The sequence below is a fragment of the Trachemys scripta genome, chromosome 1 (assembly GCF_013100865.1).
Source record: "Trachemys scripta elegans isolate TJP31775 chromosome 1, CAS_Tse_1.0, whole genome shotgun sequence".
Taxonomy (NCBI): Eukaryota; Metazoa; Chordata; order Testudines; family Emydidae; genus Trachemys; species Trachemys scripta.
Genome location: NC_048298.1, coordinates 95,101,170 through 95,120,273, shown reverse-complemented (window position 1 = coordinate 95,120,273; position 19,104 = coordinate 95,101,170). Strand labels below are relative to the sequence as shown.

General features: G+C 44.9%; 1 protein-coding gene across 1 annotated transcript in view; it reads right to left on the bottom strand.

Moving 5' to 3' along the window:
- Positions 1 to 7,334: 7,334 nt before the first annotated feature.
- Positions 7,335 to 19,104, bottom strand: part of SYN3 (synapsin III) — a 280,859-nt gene continuing 269,089 nt past the window's right edge. Inside the window, exons 11-14 of the mRNA XM_034777964.1 lie at positions 14,864 to 14,998; positions 11,130 to 11,226; positions 9,873 to 10,170; positions 7,335 to 8,400 (exon numbers count right to left, since the gene is read on the bottom strand). Coding sequence (XP_034633855.1) covers positions 8,268 to 8,400; positions 9,873 to 10,170; positions 11,130 to 11,226; positions 14,864 to 14,998 — 663 coding nt within the window. The 3' untranslated portion in view covers positions 7,335 to 8,267. The remainder of the gene's footprint in view (positions 8,401 to 9,872; positions 10,171 to 11,129; positions 11,227 to 14,863; positions 14,999 to 19,104) is intronic.

The following is a 19,104-nucleotide window of genomic DNA, read 5'->3' as shown; positions in this document are numbered from 1 at the left end:
AGTGTTTATTTTAAAATTATTTATTCTCTTCTCTAACTAGCTCTTAAAAAGCTGATATCAGGAAAAGAGATTTGTGCGTGTGTTACGCTGATAAGTTAATTTAGTGGGGACAGTTCCTGGCTTTACAGTGTTGGAACCTGAAGTGTACTTTTTCTACAAGTTTCTCCATGTTGCCTCCATCTGCCAGTGTGTCCCAATCCTACTCTAGGGCAGAGAGGGGATCTGTCCATATCCAATCTGTATCTGTTGCCTCTGTTTGGCAGACTGCCACCAAAGGTGCCAGTTATACTGGTGGTGGTTGTGATGTGTATGCTTTGTTCACAAGGAAGGGAATTGAAATGATGTGTTTATAACTTGAAGGTAGTCGTTACCATTGCTCGTGGCTCTCTTGTGCTGGATTTAAAACAGTGTGACCTAGAGCACAAGAATCTAACTTTTTTTTTCCTGAGCCTTCCAATTCCAAAGAATTGTTTTTTACGTTTTTATAACCGAACATGACCGTATAATAAGAATACAAGCTTGCCACAGACAAATGCATATGTAATTAGATCTAGTGGAGAGGAACAGCACAACGTTGGCTTTGGGATGCCCGCTTATCATGTCAGTCTTCCAGTTCTAAAAGAGGGCAATAGGGTCGCCACTCTTCATGCAATTCTCCAAAAGTGAAACCAAAAGAAATCAAAGGTCTGGAGCCCCCTATCTTTTACTCGGCGCAATCCCCTTTTTGCAATACCTCTAGGGCTGCTGCTACTGGATGCTCGGGAATGACATGGTAAATGGGTTCCCTTTCTTTTTTCAAATTTAAGCTGACTGGAATGCAAAGCCTGACAATATGCAAATGGAGTGAGCAGGATACAGTAGGCAGCAGCACTGAGGCTCTATCTATGGTGGATCAAGGGAAGACAGGAGAGCAGTGGTTCCCAGGGCAGGCTTACGGTGCTCTAATCCCTGGCATTACACAGGAGTTTTAATTGTATTGGAATGTAAACCATATTAATTATCTTTCAGGTCCAGGTGCACTGGTTAGGCTGAGAAACTGTCTATTTACAAACATTTCTGCTGCTGTCATACACAATAATATATTCACTCTTTTCATCTGTAGGCAATCTGCATGAAAACAGAATTGCCGTGTATTTGTAATTCATCAGTTCCTGTTCTTATAAGCTCTGCAAGTCCCTCCTTTCCCAAAAGCTTCCATATTGGTCACTCATCTTCAGACTGTGGAGTGAGCCACCTGCCTTCCTCTCTGCTGTTTATTGTAACAGAATCTAGTAGCAAACACTACCCCATGGACAGTATATTGTTTTCCCATGATATCCTGTCTGATGCTGTTACTTCCACAGCACCTAATTCTTGCGCTGCATACGGCATTATTGACTCTAGTTGAAGAATGAGCAGCAAACTGCAGTAACTTGAAGGAGATTGTGTTGGTTGACCAAGCCAAAGGCCTAAAAGAATGTATAAGATAAAGTACATCCACATCCTACTTCCTTCCTATTAATTGCTTTTTCTGCTACACTCCTCTCTTTCAGCCCCTTGACATGTAAGTTACACCCACTAAACCCCACCCTTGTGTGACTTTGAACAAGTTACTTAATTTCTCCGTGCCTGTTTCCTATCTGTAAAACCAGGATAATACTCCCATTCTCCCACCATCTCACTCTCTTGTCTATTTAGACTATCAGCTCTTTGTGATGAGGACTGTCTCTTGCTATTGATTGGAGACTTTCAATAGCGCCTCAGATTTAAGCGCACAAGTGGCATTGACTTCAATGGAATTTGCAGTTTTAAAAGCAATAGATGCTTTTGCAAGTCTGCCCAAGGACAAGGGTGGCCCTAATGGTGGGTTGAGGCTCCTATGTGCAACTGGAATATTAATAATCAACTTAGAACATACCCCTCTTGCCTCTAACCTGTAAACTTGGCTGCATGCAATTTACAGCACTTCTGACTTGTCAGACCTCTTGTGTGGCATGAAATTGAAATGTTATTCGGGAACTAGAGCACTGACTGAACATGAATTACCAAGTAAAATTGATTGTGGCTGCTGAGACACACTGCACCCCTTGTTTTTTGTGAGGGATACTTAGGCGTTCCAGTTTGTTTGCTTGCAGCTTGTAAGATGACATTTGGGAGCACAAATCTAAATGCCTCAATGAGGCATTATACTGTCAATGGATTTGTTACCTCACATTATTCATGGCAATTCTGCAAGCATAATCATTCCTATAATCCAGTTCTATTATCTCATAAACTGTGTGCCAGTAACATTGACACCTTTGCTATTACAGCAGCACCAGTTGAGCAGTTCAGACAAAGATGTAAATTTTTAACTTTTTGATTCTTTGTTTAAAATAAAAAAACCCATCTTCTTGTAGTGCCATAATGTTGTTACTGTCTTGCTGTAACCACCCTTCCGCACCTCTGCTCTGGTCAGAACAATTGCATGTCCTATTAGAAAAAAACATGCTAAGTAGGGTTTAAAAATACTGTTTTGCTAAAAAGACTGATTTTCAAGAAAAGACATAGATTCATAGATTCTAGGACTGGAAGGGACCTCGAGAGGTCATCGAGTCCAGTCCCCTGCCCTCATGGCAGGACCAAATACTGTCTAGACCATCCCTGATAGACATTTATCTAACCTACTCTTAAATATCTCCAGAGATGGAGATTCCATAACCTCCCTAGGCAATTTATTCCAGTGTTTAACCACCCTGACAGTTAGGAACTTTTTCCTAATGTCCAACCTAGACCTCCCTTGCTGCAGTTTAAACCCATTGCTTCTGGTTCTATCCTTAGAGGCTAAGGTGAACAAGTTTTCTCCCTCCTCCTTATGACACCCTTTTAAATACCTGAAAACTGCTATCATGTCCCCTCTCAGTCTTCTCTTTTCCAAACTAAACAAACCCAATTCTTTCAGCCTTCCTTCATAGGTCATGTTCTCAAGACCTTTAATCATTCTTGTTGCTCTTCTCTGGACCCTTTCCAATTTCTCCACATCTTTTTTAAAATGCGGTGCCCAGAACTGGACACAATACTCCAGCTGAGGCCTAACCAGAGCAGAGTAGAGCGGAAGAATGACTTCTCGTGTCTTGCTCACAACACACCTGTTAATACATCCCAGAATCATGATTGCTTTTTTTGCAACAGCATCACACTGTTGACTCATATTTAGCTTGTGGTCCACTATAACCCCTAGATCCCTTTCTGCCGTACTCCTTCCTAGACAGTCTCTTCCCATTCTGTATGTGTGAAACTGATTTTTCCTTCCTAAGTGGAGCACTTTGCATTTGTCTTTGTTAAACTTCATCCTGTTTAACTCAGACCATTTCTCCAATTTGTCCAGATCATTTTGAATTATGATCCTGTCCTCCAAAGCAGTTGCAATCCCTCCCAGTTTGGTATCATCCGCAAACTTAATAAGCGTACTTTCTATGCCAATATCTAAGTCGTTGATGAAGATATTGAACAGCGCCGGTCCCAAAACAGACCCCTGCGGTACCCCACTCGTTACGGCTTTCCAGCAGGATTGGGAACCATTAATAACAACTCTCTGAGTACGGTTATCCAGCCAGTTATGCACCCACCTTATAGTAGCCCCATCTAAATTGTATTTGCCTAGTTTATCGATAAGAATATCATGCGAGACCGTATCAAATGCCTTACTAAAGTCTAGATATACCACATCCACAGCTTCACCCTTATCCACAAGGCTCGTTATCCTATCAAAGAAAGCTATCAGATTGGTTTGACATGATTTGTTCTTCACAAATCCATGCTGGCTGTTCCCTATCACCTTACCACCTTCCAAGTGTTTGCAGATGATTTCCTTAATTACTTGCTCCATTATCTTCCCTGGCACAGAAGTTAAACTAACTGGTCTGTAGTTTCCTGGGTTGTTTTTATTTCCCTTTTTATAGATGGGCACTATATTTGCCCTTTTCCAGTCTTCTGGAATCTCTCCCGTCTCCCATGATTTTCCAAAGATAATAGCTAGAGGCTCAGATACCTCCTCTATTAGCTCCTTGAGTATTCTAGGATGCATTCCATCAGGCCCTGGTGACTTGCAGGCATCTAACTTTTCTAAGTGATTTTTAACTTGTTCTTTTTTTATTTTATCTGCTAAACCTACCCCCTTCCCATTAGCATTCACTATGTTAGGCATTCCTTCATGGACAGCAGAAGCTCAGACCTACATTATGAAACATTTCAGCATAGAGCAACTTATAGGCCTTGTCTACCCTACAAAGGGTTTGCTAGTAGAGCTAGCGCTACAGCTAAACATGTCCAGGAGAGAGGCAGTTTACACTGGCACGAGTGTTTGTGCTGGAATAGCTTATTCTGGTTCCCCAAATGAAATAAGCTAGAACAGCAAAAGGACTTTTGCTCACATAACTGCATCTACGGTAGGGCTACAGTGAAGTGACTTTTTTCATATACCCATAGCTATGCTGGCAAAATGTCAGTGTAGCTCAGGCCTTGGACTTACAGTTCTGGCTGTGTTCCTGTAAACTGGAGATTTCTTTGAAATAAAATACTGAGTTGCTGTCTGAACTGTTGATTCGCGCCCTGTCGTCCCCCCTCTACCCCTCCGATCTCTCTTGCTTTAATTAGGTCAACTATTGTAGTTCTTTTGGTCTCCTGTAGTCAGATAATGCCATAGCAGTATGAATAGGGACTGTCTGAGTCGCACATATGAATGTATGTAAAATATAATAGGGAGCTGTGACCCCCTGTAACTTCACCTAGCCTAAATATCTCTTAGAATTGTGCTGGCATTGCTAGTCATGCCAGCTGGGGGTATGCAGGTCGCTTGAGAGGACTGCACTATAGCAACAGGCAGCTTGTATAAAGTACAAGCTTTTTTTTTTTAAAACAGTGATGGTAGTTAACTACTGGAACAATGTACTCAGGGATGTGGTGGATTCTCCATCACTTGAAGTCGTTACATCAAAACTACATGTCTTTCCAAGTGCAGTGTTGTAGTTCAAACCACAAGTTGGGGGCTTGATGCAGGAATGACTGGGAGAGGGTCTCGGGGGCCTGTGTTATACAAGAGGTCAGACTAGATGATCACAATGGTCCCTTCTAGCCTTAAAGATCCATGCATTTCTCACTGGCCTTTCATTTAGGACAAAGCATCACTTTGTTAATTTGATAAACCTACACATTAAAATGGGCTGGAGGCTAAAAATGGGGGGAAATGTCCTACCATCCTCAAACCCAAAGCTCACTGTTACCAAACGTGCATTGCTGGGAGCACATCTGGGCCTTCCAATTGACTTCCAGGGCTGAGGTGTAGATTTTGCTCCCAGAGGCTGCATGCACTTGTAGCTGCACAGAGGTCTTGAAAAGAAATGGGGGGGAGGGAGGAGGGGAATTCAGGTTGTTGGGCCTGAGGCAGTTGAGTAGCACTAAATAGTACCTTAAATTTGTATTCCCTTAGATGAGTCACCTTTGCATAGAGTCAATAGTAGTAAACAGTGGAAGGTAAACGCTGCTGCTCTGAGCAGCAGCATTAGCAAGTGCTCCAATTGGTGGTACAGTGACCACTGTAGGTTGATGTGAAGTCTCCTAGTTATTTCAGACTAGTCTCCTAGTTATTTCAGTTTTGCATAGACAGTGCTGAAAAGAGGAAGCAAAACAAGTTATTTGGTTTATAAGTGGGGGTGAACAGCTGAGATTTCTGGCAGTGAGTCCTTTTCTTTGATGTGCCCCGCCAGGGCTTTGGAGTGGAGCCCGGAGCTGGAGTGTGCAGCAGCTCTGGAGCAGTGGAGCTGCAGGTTTTTGCCTGGAGCTGGAGCGGAGCAGGAGCACAGCTCCAAAGCCCTGCTGGAAACATTTACTCTCTAGAAAAGCCTAGATAGAAAGAAAAGAGCCTAAGAAGTAAGTGTGTGTGTGTGTGTGTGTGTGTGTGTGTAAAGAAGGAACCCCCCCCCACTCACCAGAGTTGCACTACCTCCTCTCCACAAAATGGAGCCTGTTAAATCAGCTATTGTTTTTGCTAGTGTACAGTGTGTGCTCATGGCAATTCAAGGCCATTTGTCACCCCTTTATTGTGCTTGGAGACTGCAAAGCAGCATGCGCCACTTTCTCGCTCCTGCACAGGGGCAGTAACTTGTAGTTACAGTGCTACGTGTCTCACACTTAGCAAACCCGAAAGGAAGAGCTAGAATCACAGAAGGAAAATGATAAGTCAGAAGGTTATTTTCCTTCAATATTAACCTACAGACATAATTCATCGATCCAAAGAGCCTCCCCACCCAGAAAAAGTGGCATGCTGGAAAGCACACAGCTCAGCAGACACATTTCATCTAAAGACCCAGTCGGGATCGTCCCTGGGAGCTGATTTCCTTGGGTCGCTGTGGCTGCACTGTGGTGACAGTTGTTACTGGTGTTGTGCAGGAATGAATTGTCTGGCTTTATTCCCATGTTGGTGTAAATGGGATGGCCAGCCTGCTGCTTTTCTTGCTACTTTGGGTTTCTGTTCCCATTTCAGGTTACAGGAAAGCACTAAACCACAGGCAGAGCTGCACACTGAAATGTGTTCGATAGCCATAAAATGTCCTGTCCCAGCCCCAAACCGGAACTTCCTGGTGTGCTGCAAAGGGGACATGGTCTCAAGGGTCCAGCCCTAAAGATACATGTGAGGATTGGTACAACACTACTAGATAGACCCAGAAGGAAAATCTAGCAGAAATGTCTTCTGTGTCATCTGCCTCCTCACTGGGGTTCACAGGGCCTCGCTTCCTGTGCATAAGATTGGTGGGATGGAAATACCACACCCACAGCAGGTGTGTTGTAAATTGAACTGCTCCTGTTCCAAGCAGCAGAGCCTCAGTTGGGGTAAATTGTCCTAGCTCCATTAATGTCCAGCTATTCATACAGCTTTTGTCACTCATTTTTATCATGGCTCAGTCTGATTTAGACCGTCACATGCCATGAAGCAAAGCAGAACAGGCAATGGTTCAACTACTGGTCCCTTTCTGCCACCCTCACGAGTCTCCAGAAAAATAATTCTTTGGGGTACCCGTAATACTGATAACCTGCCCCAGGGGAGATTCCTTGGGGCAATCAGATACATCATGGCTCCAGCTGTAAACTGCCTTCTCACTTTGGGGGGTCACCAGGCTCTACTGGTTGTTCTCCCTCCCAAGTGATAGTTCTCCGGGGGAAGCCATTCAGTCACAGGTCTCTCACCTTGCATTGACTCCATGGGTGAAGTCCTGGCCCCACTTAAGTCCATGAAAAACTCCCTTTGACTTAGGTGGGGCCAAGATTTTACCCCATGGCTCTCACCAGTCTGTAGTATGGAAGACTCATAACAGGGTACAAACACCTCATAAACTCTGCTTTTATTTTATCTGAAGTTGGTGTGAACTATATTTGAACATAAATTATCCATTTTTTCAAGATGTGCGGCAGTCCTATTTTCTGGTTTATTTTTGAGCTATGGCTGTAGAGTTATAACATGACATCTTTCTCCCAGAAATCAAGAAACACATATAGGAAACATAGCCTCAAGGCAGGAAACAGAGACATTTACATTGCTACTGGTAAGATGGCCATGAGCAGAGCAGAAATCCAATATAATACCCTGCTCCAATGATCTCTGGGACTCACTGACAGCTGATACCGAGTTTTGCTTGAAATGTGTTTCTGCTCAGAAAAGTGACTCTGTAAAGCTAGTATTATGAGGTTCCAAATTCATTGTGTCTCCATGATTTCCAGATCAAACATGTTCACTTTACAAGTAAACATGTTTATTCTAACTTCTGGCTGCACATTCGCATCAGAAATCAAACTCTGTTCCTTTTGGGTCACCCTCAACGAGAATAAAGGGTCTGTAATGGGATCATAGTTATTCATTCTATTGATAATGTGCAAGCCAAAATAGAATCTAATTTGTTCTCCAATAGCTGTGTTGTCTCAGAAAGGGGTAATAGAAGTAAAAAGTACCTTGAAATTATTTCCGGTCACTCAAGTAAGCAGATCTGACTGACTATGCACACAGAGCAGATCTACCATGTGAGAAAGTGCTAGTTTTACCTAATCACTTTTCTGGCCCATGTTGGAATAACCCTTAAAATTAACACATCTAGGGCTAACTAATTCCTGGGCAAAACCCATTTAGAAAAGATAGCTTGAAGGATTGTTCCCAGATTTTGCATGAATCATTAGGTACCAGTGAGTAAATTCCATGATAACATCAGGTAGGTTGATACGAAGAGTGGGCTAACAAAAGCACTGATCTGACTCCAGGGATGTTAATCAGAAAACAGGCTAGCAAAAGACTTCCTCAGGTTGCGGATGGTTTCAGCTTTTGCCTCATCTTCGTTGGCGTTTCCCCGTTGTGATGATTCAGATATGCTGAAGGTGTTCGTCAGGGACTGGGATTTGCTGAAACAGAAAGGGACGTTCATGCTCAGAAAGGCTGATGATGGATTCATTTGGGCAGGGGAAGTTGGTAATTCAAAGCTGGTCATTGATGCTGTGCTGCAGTTGCAGCAGACAAGTTCAAGGGCAGATGTGGGGAGTCTCTATAGGTTGCGAAGGCACCTGAGGCCTGTTTGGAGGCTGCTGGCTCAGATATTCACAGTTCAGGCTGTGTTTGGGGTGTGCAGAGATTGAGGCAGGGTTTTCAATGCCAGTGTTTTTACAAATCTCCATGTGGATATCCGCTATGACAATGGACTAGAGGCCCAATCCAACTCTAATTAAAGTGAATAGAAAGACTTCCATTGAATACAATGGGAGCTGGACTGAGCACCAGGTCATCTCCAGTAATGTCTGTGGTACCCTACACTTCCCAGCTAGGCTCCTTGCCTGTGTGTTCTGTGACTTCCACACCAGCAGTACTTAATACAAACATTACAGCTAAGGCCCAAGCAGAGGAACGTCTATTGTTTACAAACCTCAACAAACATGCAAATCTAGTATGTGAAGAAAAGCAAAGGTCCCAGCTGCACCCATGGCAGGAGAAGAGATGATTAAGGATGCCAGCCTAATGCTCTGCACAGCTATATCAGAGACCCATCTTAATTGCCAAGGTCTCAGTTTTCCACTGCCAGAGGCTAAAAGTGCTGTTGAGGCCAGACTAATGGTCCAGTGGTTCATTATGCAGGAAACCCAAGCGTGTCTCCCGCTCTGCAGGATGGCAGAATAGCAGTTCACCCAGCCCTTCAGGCCTCATCTATACTAGGGTGTCTCCCACCATTGCTACTGCCAGGTCAGTTCCACTAGTAGTCCCAACACAGGGAGCACTAGTGGCCATCTGGGTTTTGAGCACCACTTGCTTTGCTCTGACATGGTGCTTAGCATAGCAGTGGCATCTGAATCCCTCTTTATAATAGTACTCCGAGCCTCGCTACAAATGCTTGGAAATTTGGGGCAACAAAGGTTTGTGCAGAGCGTAACCCCAGGGGCGAGTGAAGGTGTGATTCACATCAAGCCCTCTGGCCAATGACAGGACAGTCATGATGTTTCCTTGACTGAGAGAGGATGGCAGCTTTGCCTTGCAGGAGCGGGCAAGGAGAGAGAGAGAGAGTGTGTGTGTGTGTGTGTGTGTGTGTGAGAGAGAGAGAGAGAGAGAGAGAGAGAGAATGTGAAATCTCAGAGATGCAAAGGACCTCTCGCTCTCCCTGAAAAAAATACATGTGGCCCAAGGATCTACCAGGCCAATTCCATGGAGAGCATCAGCACAGGGGCACTTGTACCAATTAACTCACTGTTGCCCAGCCCTGAGTCTTGAAGAATGCTGTTGCCTGGCAACAAGGGATCAGACAGGCCCTGGCCTGTCTACTAAGCCAGGACACTTTTAAAGACATTATCTTTTTCAGATCTACAAATCTGTTAGCTTAAAGGGCACCTACTTCAGGTGTGGATGTGGGGAGGCCTGCTGCTTGGGTGTTTCACCAAGGCCTTGTTGAGTAGGAGCCCGTCCTTGGGCAGGGGGTCTAGGCTGCTGTGGTGGGAAGATGCCCGGCTTGGAGGCCTGGACTGGGGAGGTTCCAGTGGAAGATCGTGTTAGCTGGGGGGATCCAGGCGACCTCTGCTGCTGAGGTGAGCTAGACTGGGGACTTTGGGGCTGCTGGCCCTGAGGAGAGAGCCGTTGTTGTGGAGGTGCTCCAGTCCGTGGAGGCTGAGATCCCTGAGGCTGGCGTGGACCCCCTGCAGGGAACATGGACACAAAGGTATACAAGACACATTAAACGAGCAGTTGCATGAGGGAATAGGCTCTAGTGAAAGGAGAAACATTTCAGACTCGCTCCATGCAGAGACCTAAGGAAAACTATTCGTTATGGACACTGGAAGCCATTAACCTGTTGGTCAGGGGCAACATGCCCACATATATGGAGTTGCTGCTGTACAGTTCTTTGCCTTTTTAACACCAAGGAAACCCTGCCATCCTTCTCCCAGGTAGAGCTGTCTCAGCGTGCCTTAATTCTCCATGTGATTGTCACCATTTCTTGTCCTTGATGAATCTTGTGTGGGAGCCTGAATTGTGGGGGGTGGAAGGTTGGAATCAATGGGAGAACTAGCTTTCCCCACAGAAAATGGAAGTTTGGGTCAACAGCACCTTCCCTGGATAGTTACGATGAGGTGCTTGTATGCCACATCACCATCCATGCTTCTATATTATAACATGATCAGTGGGTGGATGCTTCAGCATTTTTGGATGAGAGACCCTCAAAGCAAAGCCTGACTTTTCTGCCATCCTAAAGCCACATAAAACGATGCTCCTAGAAAGTGAAAATAGACAGACATGTGTCCCTTAATGTTTTATACACCGTTTCAAAGAGCAAAGCTAATAGCCTTTAAAGACCTCATGTACTCTTGTGCATGAGTAAAAGTGTTACCCCAATGTCTTCGCCAAATTCCAGCTTGGGCAATTACAGTCTGCTGAGCTCAATTCTACCTGCATTTTCCACTGGAGATGCTATTCTTCTTGATTGCCTTTTCTGAACTGTTATGTAATGTTACTGTGCACTGTTGAACAGTCACTGTATTTCATCACAGCGCTGGCTGCAATTTCAGTGACGGGTGAAGAGATTTCTCTGTAAAGTCTGAATCAGATCCCAAAATGAACTGTCTAGGTTACTTTTGCCAGAGGTCCTAGAGTACAGTACCTTGAGGAGGTGGCCGTGGTTGGGGTGGTTGTCCAAGCTGAGGTCCAGGCTGAGGCTGCATCTGTGATTTCATTGACTGAGGCTGGACTTGTTGTGGCTGGAAAAAAATCATTACGGTCGTCAGAACATGTTCAAAAGGAGAACTAGGGATGACAGAACTTTGAATGTTGTGGTGTTTTCAACACACACTCTGCCACTGCAGCATAAGGCCTGTAAGGTTCCATGGTATTATGATGGAGAACAGAGTAGGAAAGAGCTTGGAAACTGTTAGCTAGAGGAGAATGACTGTAGAGTTGCATTTTTTAAAAGTGGGTTTACAAACAGAGGAATTACCAGACTGGATCAAACCTGAGGCCCATCTAGCCCAGTGGCCAGCACCAGATGCTTCAGAAGTAGATATATGTAAGAATCCTGCACTAAACCTAACAGGTGTGGAGTTATCAGGTCTCATCCTGATTTCTAATAGTTAGAAATTGGCTTAAACCATAAGGTTTAATATCCCTTCCACATGGATTGTCAATTAATTATAACTCTGGAAATTCCTGACATCCCTATAATGTCCAATCCGTTTTTCAATCTTGTTAAGTTCTTGGTCTCAATGACTTTCTGTAGCAGTGAATACCACAGTCTAGTTATTTCCTTTTATTGGTTTCCCACCTTTTAATTTCATTGAATGTCCCCTTGTTCTCTCCTAAGAGACAGGGAGAATAGGTGGACATCATTTCAGTTTCTCTTCCCAGGAGAGTGTTTCCAGGCCCTGGATCTTTCTCACCACCTTTTTCTGAGCCCCTTCTAGTTGTGCACTATCCATTGTTCAGCTGGGGTGATTAATACTGCAAACAGTATCCAGATAAGGCTGCACCACTGATTTGTATAAAGGCATTAGAATAGTCTCCATGTTGTTCACCATCCCATTTCTTACAAATCCTAACAACTTGTTTGATTTTTTTGCCTGCAGCTGTGCACTCAGCAGAGGTTTTCACTGAACTGCCTACTGTGAGGCCAGTTGAGTTGATACAGTTAATTTAAAACAAGTAGTTTAAATTTTCCCCTCCAATGTGCATTAATTTGCATTTATCAACACTGAATTTTGTTTGCCATTGTTTCTCTCATTCACCTAGCTTGGTTAGGTCTTGCTGAAGTTCCTCCCAGTCCTCTCTAATTTTGCTATCTATCTGCTCACTCTCCTTTTCTGATAATTAATAAACAGTTTAAACAACACGGGACTGTTGTGCAGAGGCCTGTACTCTAAGCTGTCCAAGGTAACAAGAGTCCAACTCAGCCTGTTACATAAAATTGTTTATGAAAGTCAGCAAAGTTGGAGCCACATAGACTGGTCCAAACTGGATTGTTTAGGTTAAAAGAACTGTTAAGGGGCCTTCAAGGCTCCTGGCAAAGTCATGGGTTGGCATGACAAGGAGCTAAACAAATCTAGAAATGGGAAGAAATGTTTAGAGTTGAAATCACCGACGAGTGTTTTAATTGGTTAATGTTATTGGGATGTGGTTGCCAACCCATCTTGGACATTGTTCATCTCGGAGTCACTAAATGGACGGAGACCGGATGCGTGGGCTGGAAGGATTGAGCTTTGTCACTGTGGCTGCCACTCCCACCGTCTCTTGGGATCCACCATGATACCGTTGGGCCTTTGTTGTCCTGTTCCTGAAAGGCAGCCTGACTACACTGGGCCAAAGAGAGGGAACCAAGTGACATTGCCACCAGCTTCAGCCAAATCCTGAACAATAGCTGGGATGTGAGACTTGGGTTCCTGCTGTCGCCCCTCCACTGTGTTTCTTTTTCTTTCCCCACCTTATTTCTGCTCTTTCCTTTCTGATTTCTGTCTAATATGCATCTGGCTTAGCCAGCCAAGACATGTCCTCCTTTCGCAACACTGTTATGAGCCTGGGACTGGAGAGGCAGCCACAAGCAATACTTCAAAGAGACCAAGACTACTATAGTTTGCCAGATCTCAGCGTGGCTGGTCAGACCATGTGCTGTGCCTGTGTTTCTCCAGCAGCAAGGGTGCAAGAGAAAGGCAACACCGGGCACAGAAGCTGCATTTTCTATCTTTACTGTTCTTTTCTCTCCTCTGCTGTGTGATTGTCTTGTTTTGTCTTAAACAAAGGAGGATTGGACTTTAGCAATAACAGCTCCAGACCATCATAACTAACTTTTTCTTTTTCCCCAAAAAGACAGTTAATAATGCATCTTTAATTCCATCTAGCAGACTGTCCAACAGGGGTTCCTCCCTACATAAAGAACCAACTGACAGCTTCCGGGGAAAAGGGGAAGTGGTTTTATTAAAATGAAAGTCTTACTTAATACTTTACTGCCTTGATTCTTCTCCAATCCCTCCTCCCTGGGTTCCTGTTATACACTTAAAAACGGTACTCGTATTCACAGATGTTTTTATTTAAACCCTGGCATGTTGTGCCATGATGCAGTTCGGTCATTCGAAACTGCCATTGGCAAATGTTGCTCTAAAATAAGATGGGTTCAGTACTCAGCCTCGGGTGAGTGTGCGGTGAGGCGGGCGCACTAAACATGAAGCCTACTGGTCAGTTTAAAAGCAGAAATGATGGGTTCTGATGAACAGCAACATCAGCCAGGCCTTCTTTTCGGGGACTGGTGGCTGAGACCCAGGGTCTCTCTGAAGAAGCAGGGATGCCATTAGGGAAGGGCCTAACAGTGGCAGAAAGCCTCACTGGCTCCCTTTGGGATGCACCAGATTTCACCAGAGAGGCAAAGGTGGGAATAAACTCAATTGTGGGGATTGCTAACCTGTCAAGCTGGGATGGAGAGTTGCAGCCAAACTATAAAGAGTTCTAGAGTCTCCTCAATGGGCAAACAGAACTTGTGTTAATATTCACTCATGGGAGCAGAGACCTTAAGAGTAGCAGGGGCTCCATCAGCAGTGAACAAGCCACATTGTTTGGCTTTATAGGTTACCGAGTAATGTATTGCTGGGGTCCAGCTAAGAATCTTCCCATTCTTTGTGGGCAGAGATGGGGGATAGGTTTTCTTTATAAACCCTGCAGAAGCTCTCAGACTTAACTCACCCTGGAGGGACAAGGTTATGATCCTGCCAGACTCTCCCTGGCATAGGTTGGTCTGACTGCTCTTGACTGAAGTTATTTGATGCCATGTCTTTAAACTGATTCTATCGCCCTCTTCCCCAGTCCATCAGCACACTGCTGTCACCTACAAGGGAGCCTAGTTCAGCATGTCATTGCCTGCCATCATGCCACCCAACCTGAGTTGCCATAGCAACAGCTGCCCCATACTGCTTGGACATTTGGGAGCAGAAGATGCTCCTACGCTTGCCCTTTCTGCTACCATTCCCTTGCCCACTCTCCACCCCTGAGTCCACCTCTCACCAAACGGTTCTCCAATGTTTGTCTCGGATGATGCTTCTCTTTATAGTTTGTAGTCTTGGTCACAATCTGTACCCGGCCAAAAGGGCCCCGGGTATCTGTATGTGGTGGATAAGCTGAATGAGAATGTGATGCCCTGGTACTATGAATAGAGACATTGCTCAGGAACAACCCATGAAGGGTTTATGGAAGAGCTACCCCTGCAACAGTAACAGCAGAACGATCCAATACTTTGCATGGGGTGACATCTCAGTCCAACAGCGCCGGAACGTTCAATCCACTCAGGTACATGATTGGCTGATCACTCCTGGGGGCGTTCAGAAAGCACCCACTTTTCTGAATGGCTCCATCCACTCTTACCCAAGGCCTCGGAGGTGAGGGGGTAGATCCTGCAGTCACAAGAAGTTGAGTCATTTTGGAGACAACCAGATCAGCTACGAGCTGTGTGTCCTCCTCCACGTGCTCCCCTATCAGGGGCATCGAGCTATCCATCACCTGCACAAAGAGAGAAAAGGACAGCTAGTAAGGCAGCTTCCTAGTGGCAGAGGCAGGTCTAGACACTCAATCTGATGCCAAGCTGTGTTACTTCATCCCCAGGCAACTATTCCCATCGTTTGCCCACAACCTGAATCGGAGGGAGCTGCCTATCACAATAGCTGGCACATATCTCAGTTTTTGAGAAATGCTGCCTCCTGCCAGTTGGAGCCCAGGCCTAGGCTTGATAAGGGTTTCTGGAGACTTTTTTTGATCAAACACAAACTAGATTCTTCCTACAGCCAGAGAGGCTGATTGAATGTCTTTCATTGATGGGTGTTTCTCTGGAGTTCAACTGTGGTGATATTTGTGGTTGACACTCCGACAGGAAGGGTTCCAGGTATAAAGGAGAAAGGAAACAAACTGCAAAGAGACCCGTGCAGATTAGTGCAAGGGGGACTAGAGGCAACCAGGGCAAAGCTGGTAATCAATGCAAAGCTCTACAGGAAGTAAGGAAATAAACAACACAGGCACAAAATAGACAGGATGTCTCCAAACAGCAGTACCCATGCCATGAAAGTAAACTTCCTCTCAGCTGGTCTCTTTTACGCAGTGCTGACATTACTTTGCCATGTAAACATGCACTACAATTACCACAGGGAACGTGAGGAAGCAAAAGTTTGAAGGGATCCACAGTCTTAAAATGAGTGAGACCCACAGCTGTACACCACCCCTGAAACATCACCATAATCATCAAAGTTGTTTGTCATATCCCAACAGCTTTACAAACATTAACCAAGTCCCGTACAAAGCAGCTCTTTATGGTGAAGCTAAGGTTCAGTTGGGGGTGCTTATTAACCTACCAGAATGTTAGGGTCTTTTAAGAAAACTAAACTTTGGAAATCCAGGAAATGCAGCAGTAAAGTTTGCATTTGTCAGATAAAGCTCTGACACACACAGATAACAATTGCAACTGCAAGTCTGCCCCACTAGAGCTCCAAGCGTACAGTCTGAACTGAGACGCTAGTCTCAGCTCTGCCACTGCTGGCTAGGTGACCTTGGGAAAGTCACTCCCCCCTCTGTGCCTCAGTTTCCCTAGCTGTAAAGTGGGGCTAATGACACGGACCTCCTTTTGTAAAGTGCTTTGAGATCTACTGATGAAAAGCACTCTGTAAGAGTTAGGTATTATTATTATTAAGCAGAACGTTTCGCATGTTTCTATAGTTAGGTTTAAGGAAGTCTGTTTGTGAAGTCAGTTCATCAACAGATGGTTCCAACCTGACCCTCTGACATAGAGGTGACTTATTAATGGAGTAACTGTTCAACTCTCCTTAATTTGGTCTCCACTTTAGTTTTGTTACATATGAGCTTATATAAAATCCAGACGCTATGCCTGTGGACAGCTTTAATTTTGAAAATCTGATGAGAAGAGGACTGGTACCAAAATCCATTGCTTTCTTGATTTATGGTCTAGGACAGGGGTGGCCAACCTGTATCTCCTGAGCTGCATGCAGCTCTTCCGAGGTTAATATGCAACTTCTTACCTAAGCACTGATCCCAGGGCTGGAGCTATAGATGCTAACTTTCCAATGTCATGGGGGGTGCTCACTGCTCAACCCCCTGCTCTGCCCCAAGCCCTGCCTGCACTCCACTGCTTCCCCCAAGGCCCCTACCACTTCTCCTGAGTCTGCCATGCCCTCGCTCCCCCCCCATAGCCTCCTGCCAACTTGAAACAGCTGATGGAGGGGGGGTAGGCACTGATTGGTGGGAGCTGTCGGCAGGCAGGAGGCACTGGGGGTTGGGGAGTGGATGAGGGGAGCTGCTGACATTACTGTGGCTCTTTGGCAATGTACATTGGTAAATTCTGGCTCCTTCTCAGGCTCAGGTTGGCCACCCCTGGTCTAGGATATGTGTGGAGCAGGTTAAATGGAAGGGGGGGTCAGATAAATATGTTAAATGTTCAAATCTGCTGTCATCTCCTCTGCTTCTTTGTAGAACAGGCTTCTTGAGGTCCAGAGATAGCTGGGTTTGGCTGCCACAAAGGTGTGGCAGCAGACTGGCTGGGAGAACTATAAAACATTGGACTTGAAATCTAACCTGATTTCTATTAGGGGGTCTTGCTAGCATGTAGCTCCATGAGGCATCCCCATTTCATTTGGCAATTCTGGAACCTGCTCATATGTAGGAAAGGACAGAGCCATGTCAACTTCATTTACCTTGTTAGTTTACTGTGAAAGGGATGGTTTATGACCACTAGATGGTGCCACTGTTCCCTTTAACAAGCCATTATCCAGTGAAGTAATCTGCTCACTCACTAACTCTGGGTGTAAATAACTGTGTAGTGATAGGTCTGTATTAAAAAAAAACCCATCTCATCTCTTCAACTTGGGAATTATTTCCCATCATTACTGCAGTAGCATGTGATATGCTGGCTGAAGTGAAAGGACAGGGTATCATTTAGAAACAGACACATCCAGGCTAAATTAATCCTGTTTTAGGCTCATCAAAGTCAATGGAGCAACATCAGGCATTAGGTTGTTTCTATGTCTTATTTTGTGATTTCTGACTCAGCTCACTTCTGTGGTATTGATTGAGGGAGCCCAAACACTGGGCTATCACTGACTAAGGCATGGGGAGGATGAAGCTAATAAGAAAGGACACAGTTTTTCTGGGCCAAATGTTTTTCAGTTGTGTCAGTGCAGCTACCTCAGAGTTATACAGGTGCCAAGAGCAGAATCTGGCCCCATAATGCTGAGATAAACCACCCAGATGGAATATATAAAATACAAACATATTCCTCTCATCTCTTCCCGAGAATGAGACCAAAGAACAGCTGAGGGAGAGGGGAAGATGTCAGCACACACAAACCCTGCCTTTGTAGTTGCCCAAGGTCACTGGCTGTCTCCTGACACAGCTGCTGTTGCGCGATAAGATATCTCAGAGGGAACGGAAGGCGGCAAGGCAGAGAAGAGATCCAGGAAAACCCCTTCCCCGCCTTCTATCTTACGCCAAGAGCTGGAGGCTGGGTTTGTTATTCCATGTTCTCATGTGCGAGTGTCGAGGTGTTGGGTGATTGGAGGGAAGGAAGGAAACAGATGATTCGACAGATCAAAGGGATTGATACGACAATGGTGAAAGACTGGACAGGCCATCACACAGAGTAGTAGAGTCCTTGTAGTGCGTGTGGCTAGATCCACAGAGCTCTACGATAACAATACATGTGGCACTGCTGGCCATGAGAGAAGAATAAAAAACATGAAGTCAATCCAATTTTGATTACTCTTTAGTTTCGTGGATCATTTTACTCCCCCCCCCCCCCCGTCATCTGTAAAATGACTCATCATTGTGGAGTTATTTTAGATTACAAAAACGGGCCAGATTTTCAGGTGCACAGCCCCCAACAGGGACCCAGTGCACTGAGCAACGCTGAAAATCTGGCCACTCCTCCAGGTGCCTAAAGAGGAGTGAAACTCTTTTGAAAACTTGGCCTCCATTGGGGGTGCTGAGCCCTTCTGAAAATGCTAGGCTCAGTGACAAAGCCCTTTAGTGCGGAGAAAGAAATACCAGTATGCTGAATCAAAGTCAGTGCTTCTCTGCGTGAGTGAAAAGCGCTGAAATCAAGGGAAGAGACTCGACGTCTGAATGTAGCCCTTAAAGTACCATGAAACTACCCCAATGCCACGTGGCAAATAAAGATGGAGAGCTCAGCTAATAATAAAGGTATGGAAATCAGGTCGAAGATAAATTTATATTAATTACTTCAGATTTCTGGATGGCATAATCCTCCTTTCTTGTGCTCAACCTCCTCTCTCCTAATCTGAGCCCCTGTTTGCCATAAGCAATGGTGATAAGTCTCACAAAACACAGATCTGGCTGTATTTCACATTGTGAGTTCTCAGGGAACTTGATTCCTTGTTTCCATGCCATTGTGCAATCTTTACCTTTTATTTATTGAGTGAATTTTGGAGTCATTTCTTGCAAAATTTCACAGCAAATTTTCCTTCTCACAAAGTGAAATGCAGCTGATTGGGCTGTCACACTCCCCTCCCCAACAAAACAAAGCACAGAACAACCAACCCACCAGCTTCTGGCCAAAAAAAAAGCCCACTCAAGGAACTGGACTAGGG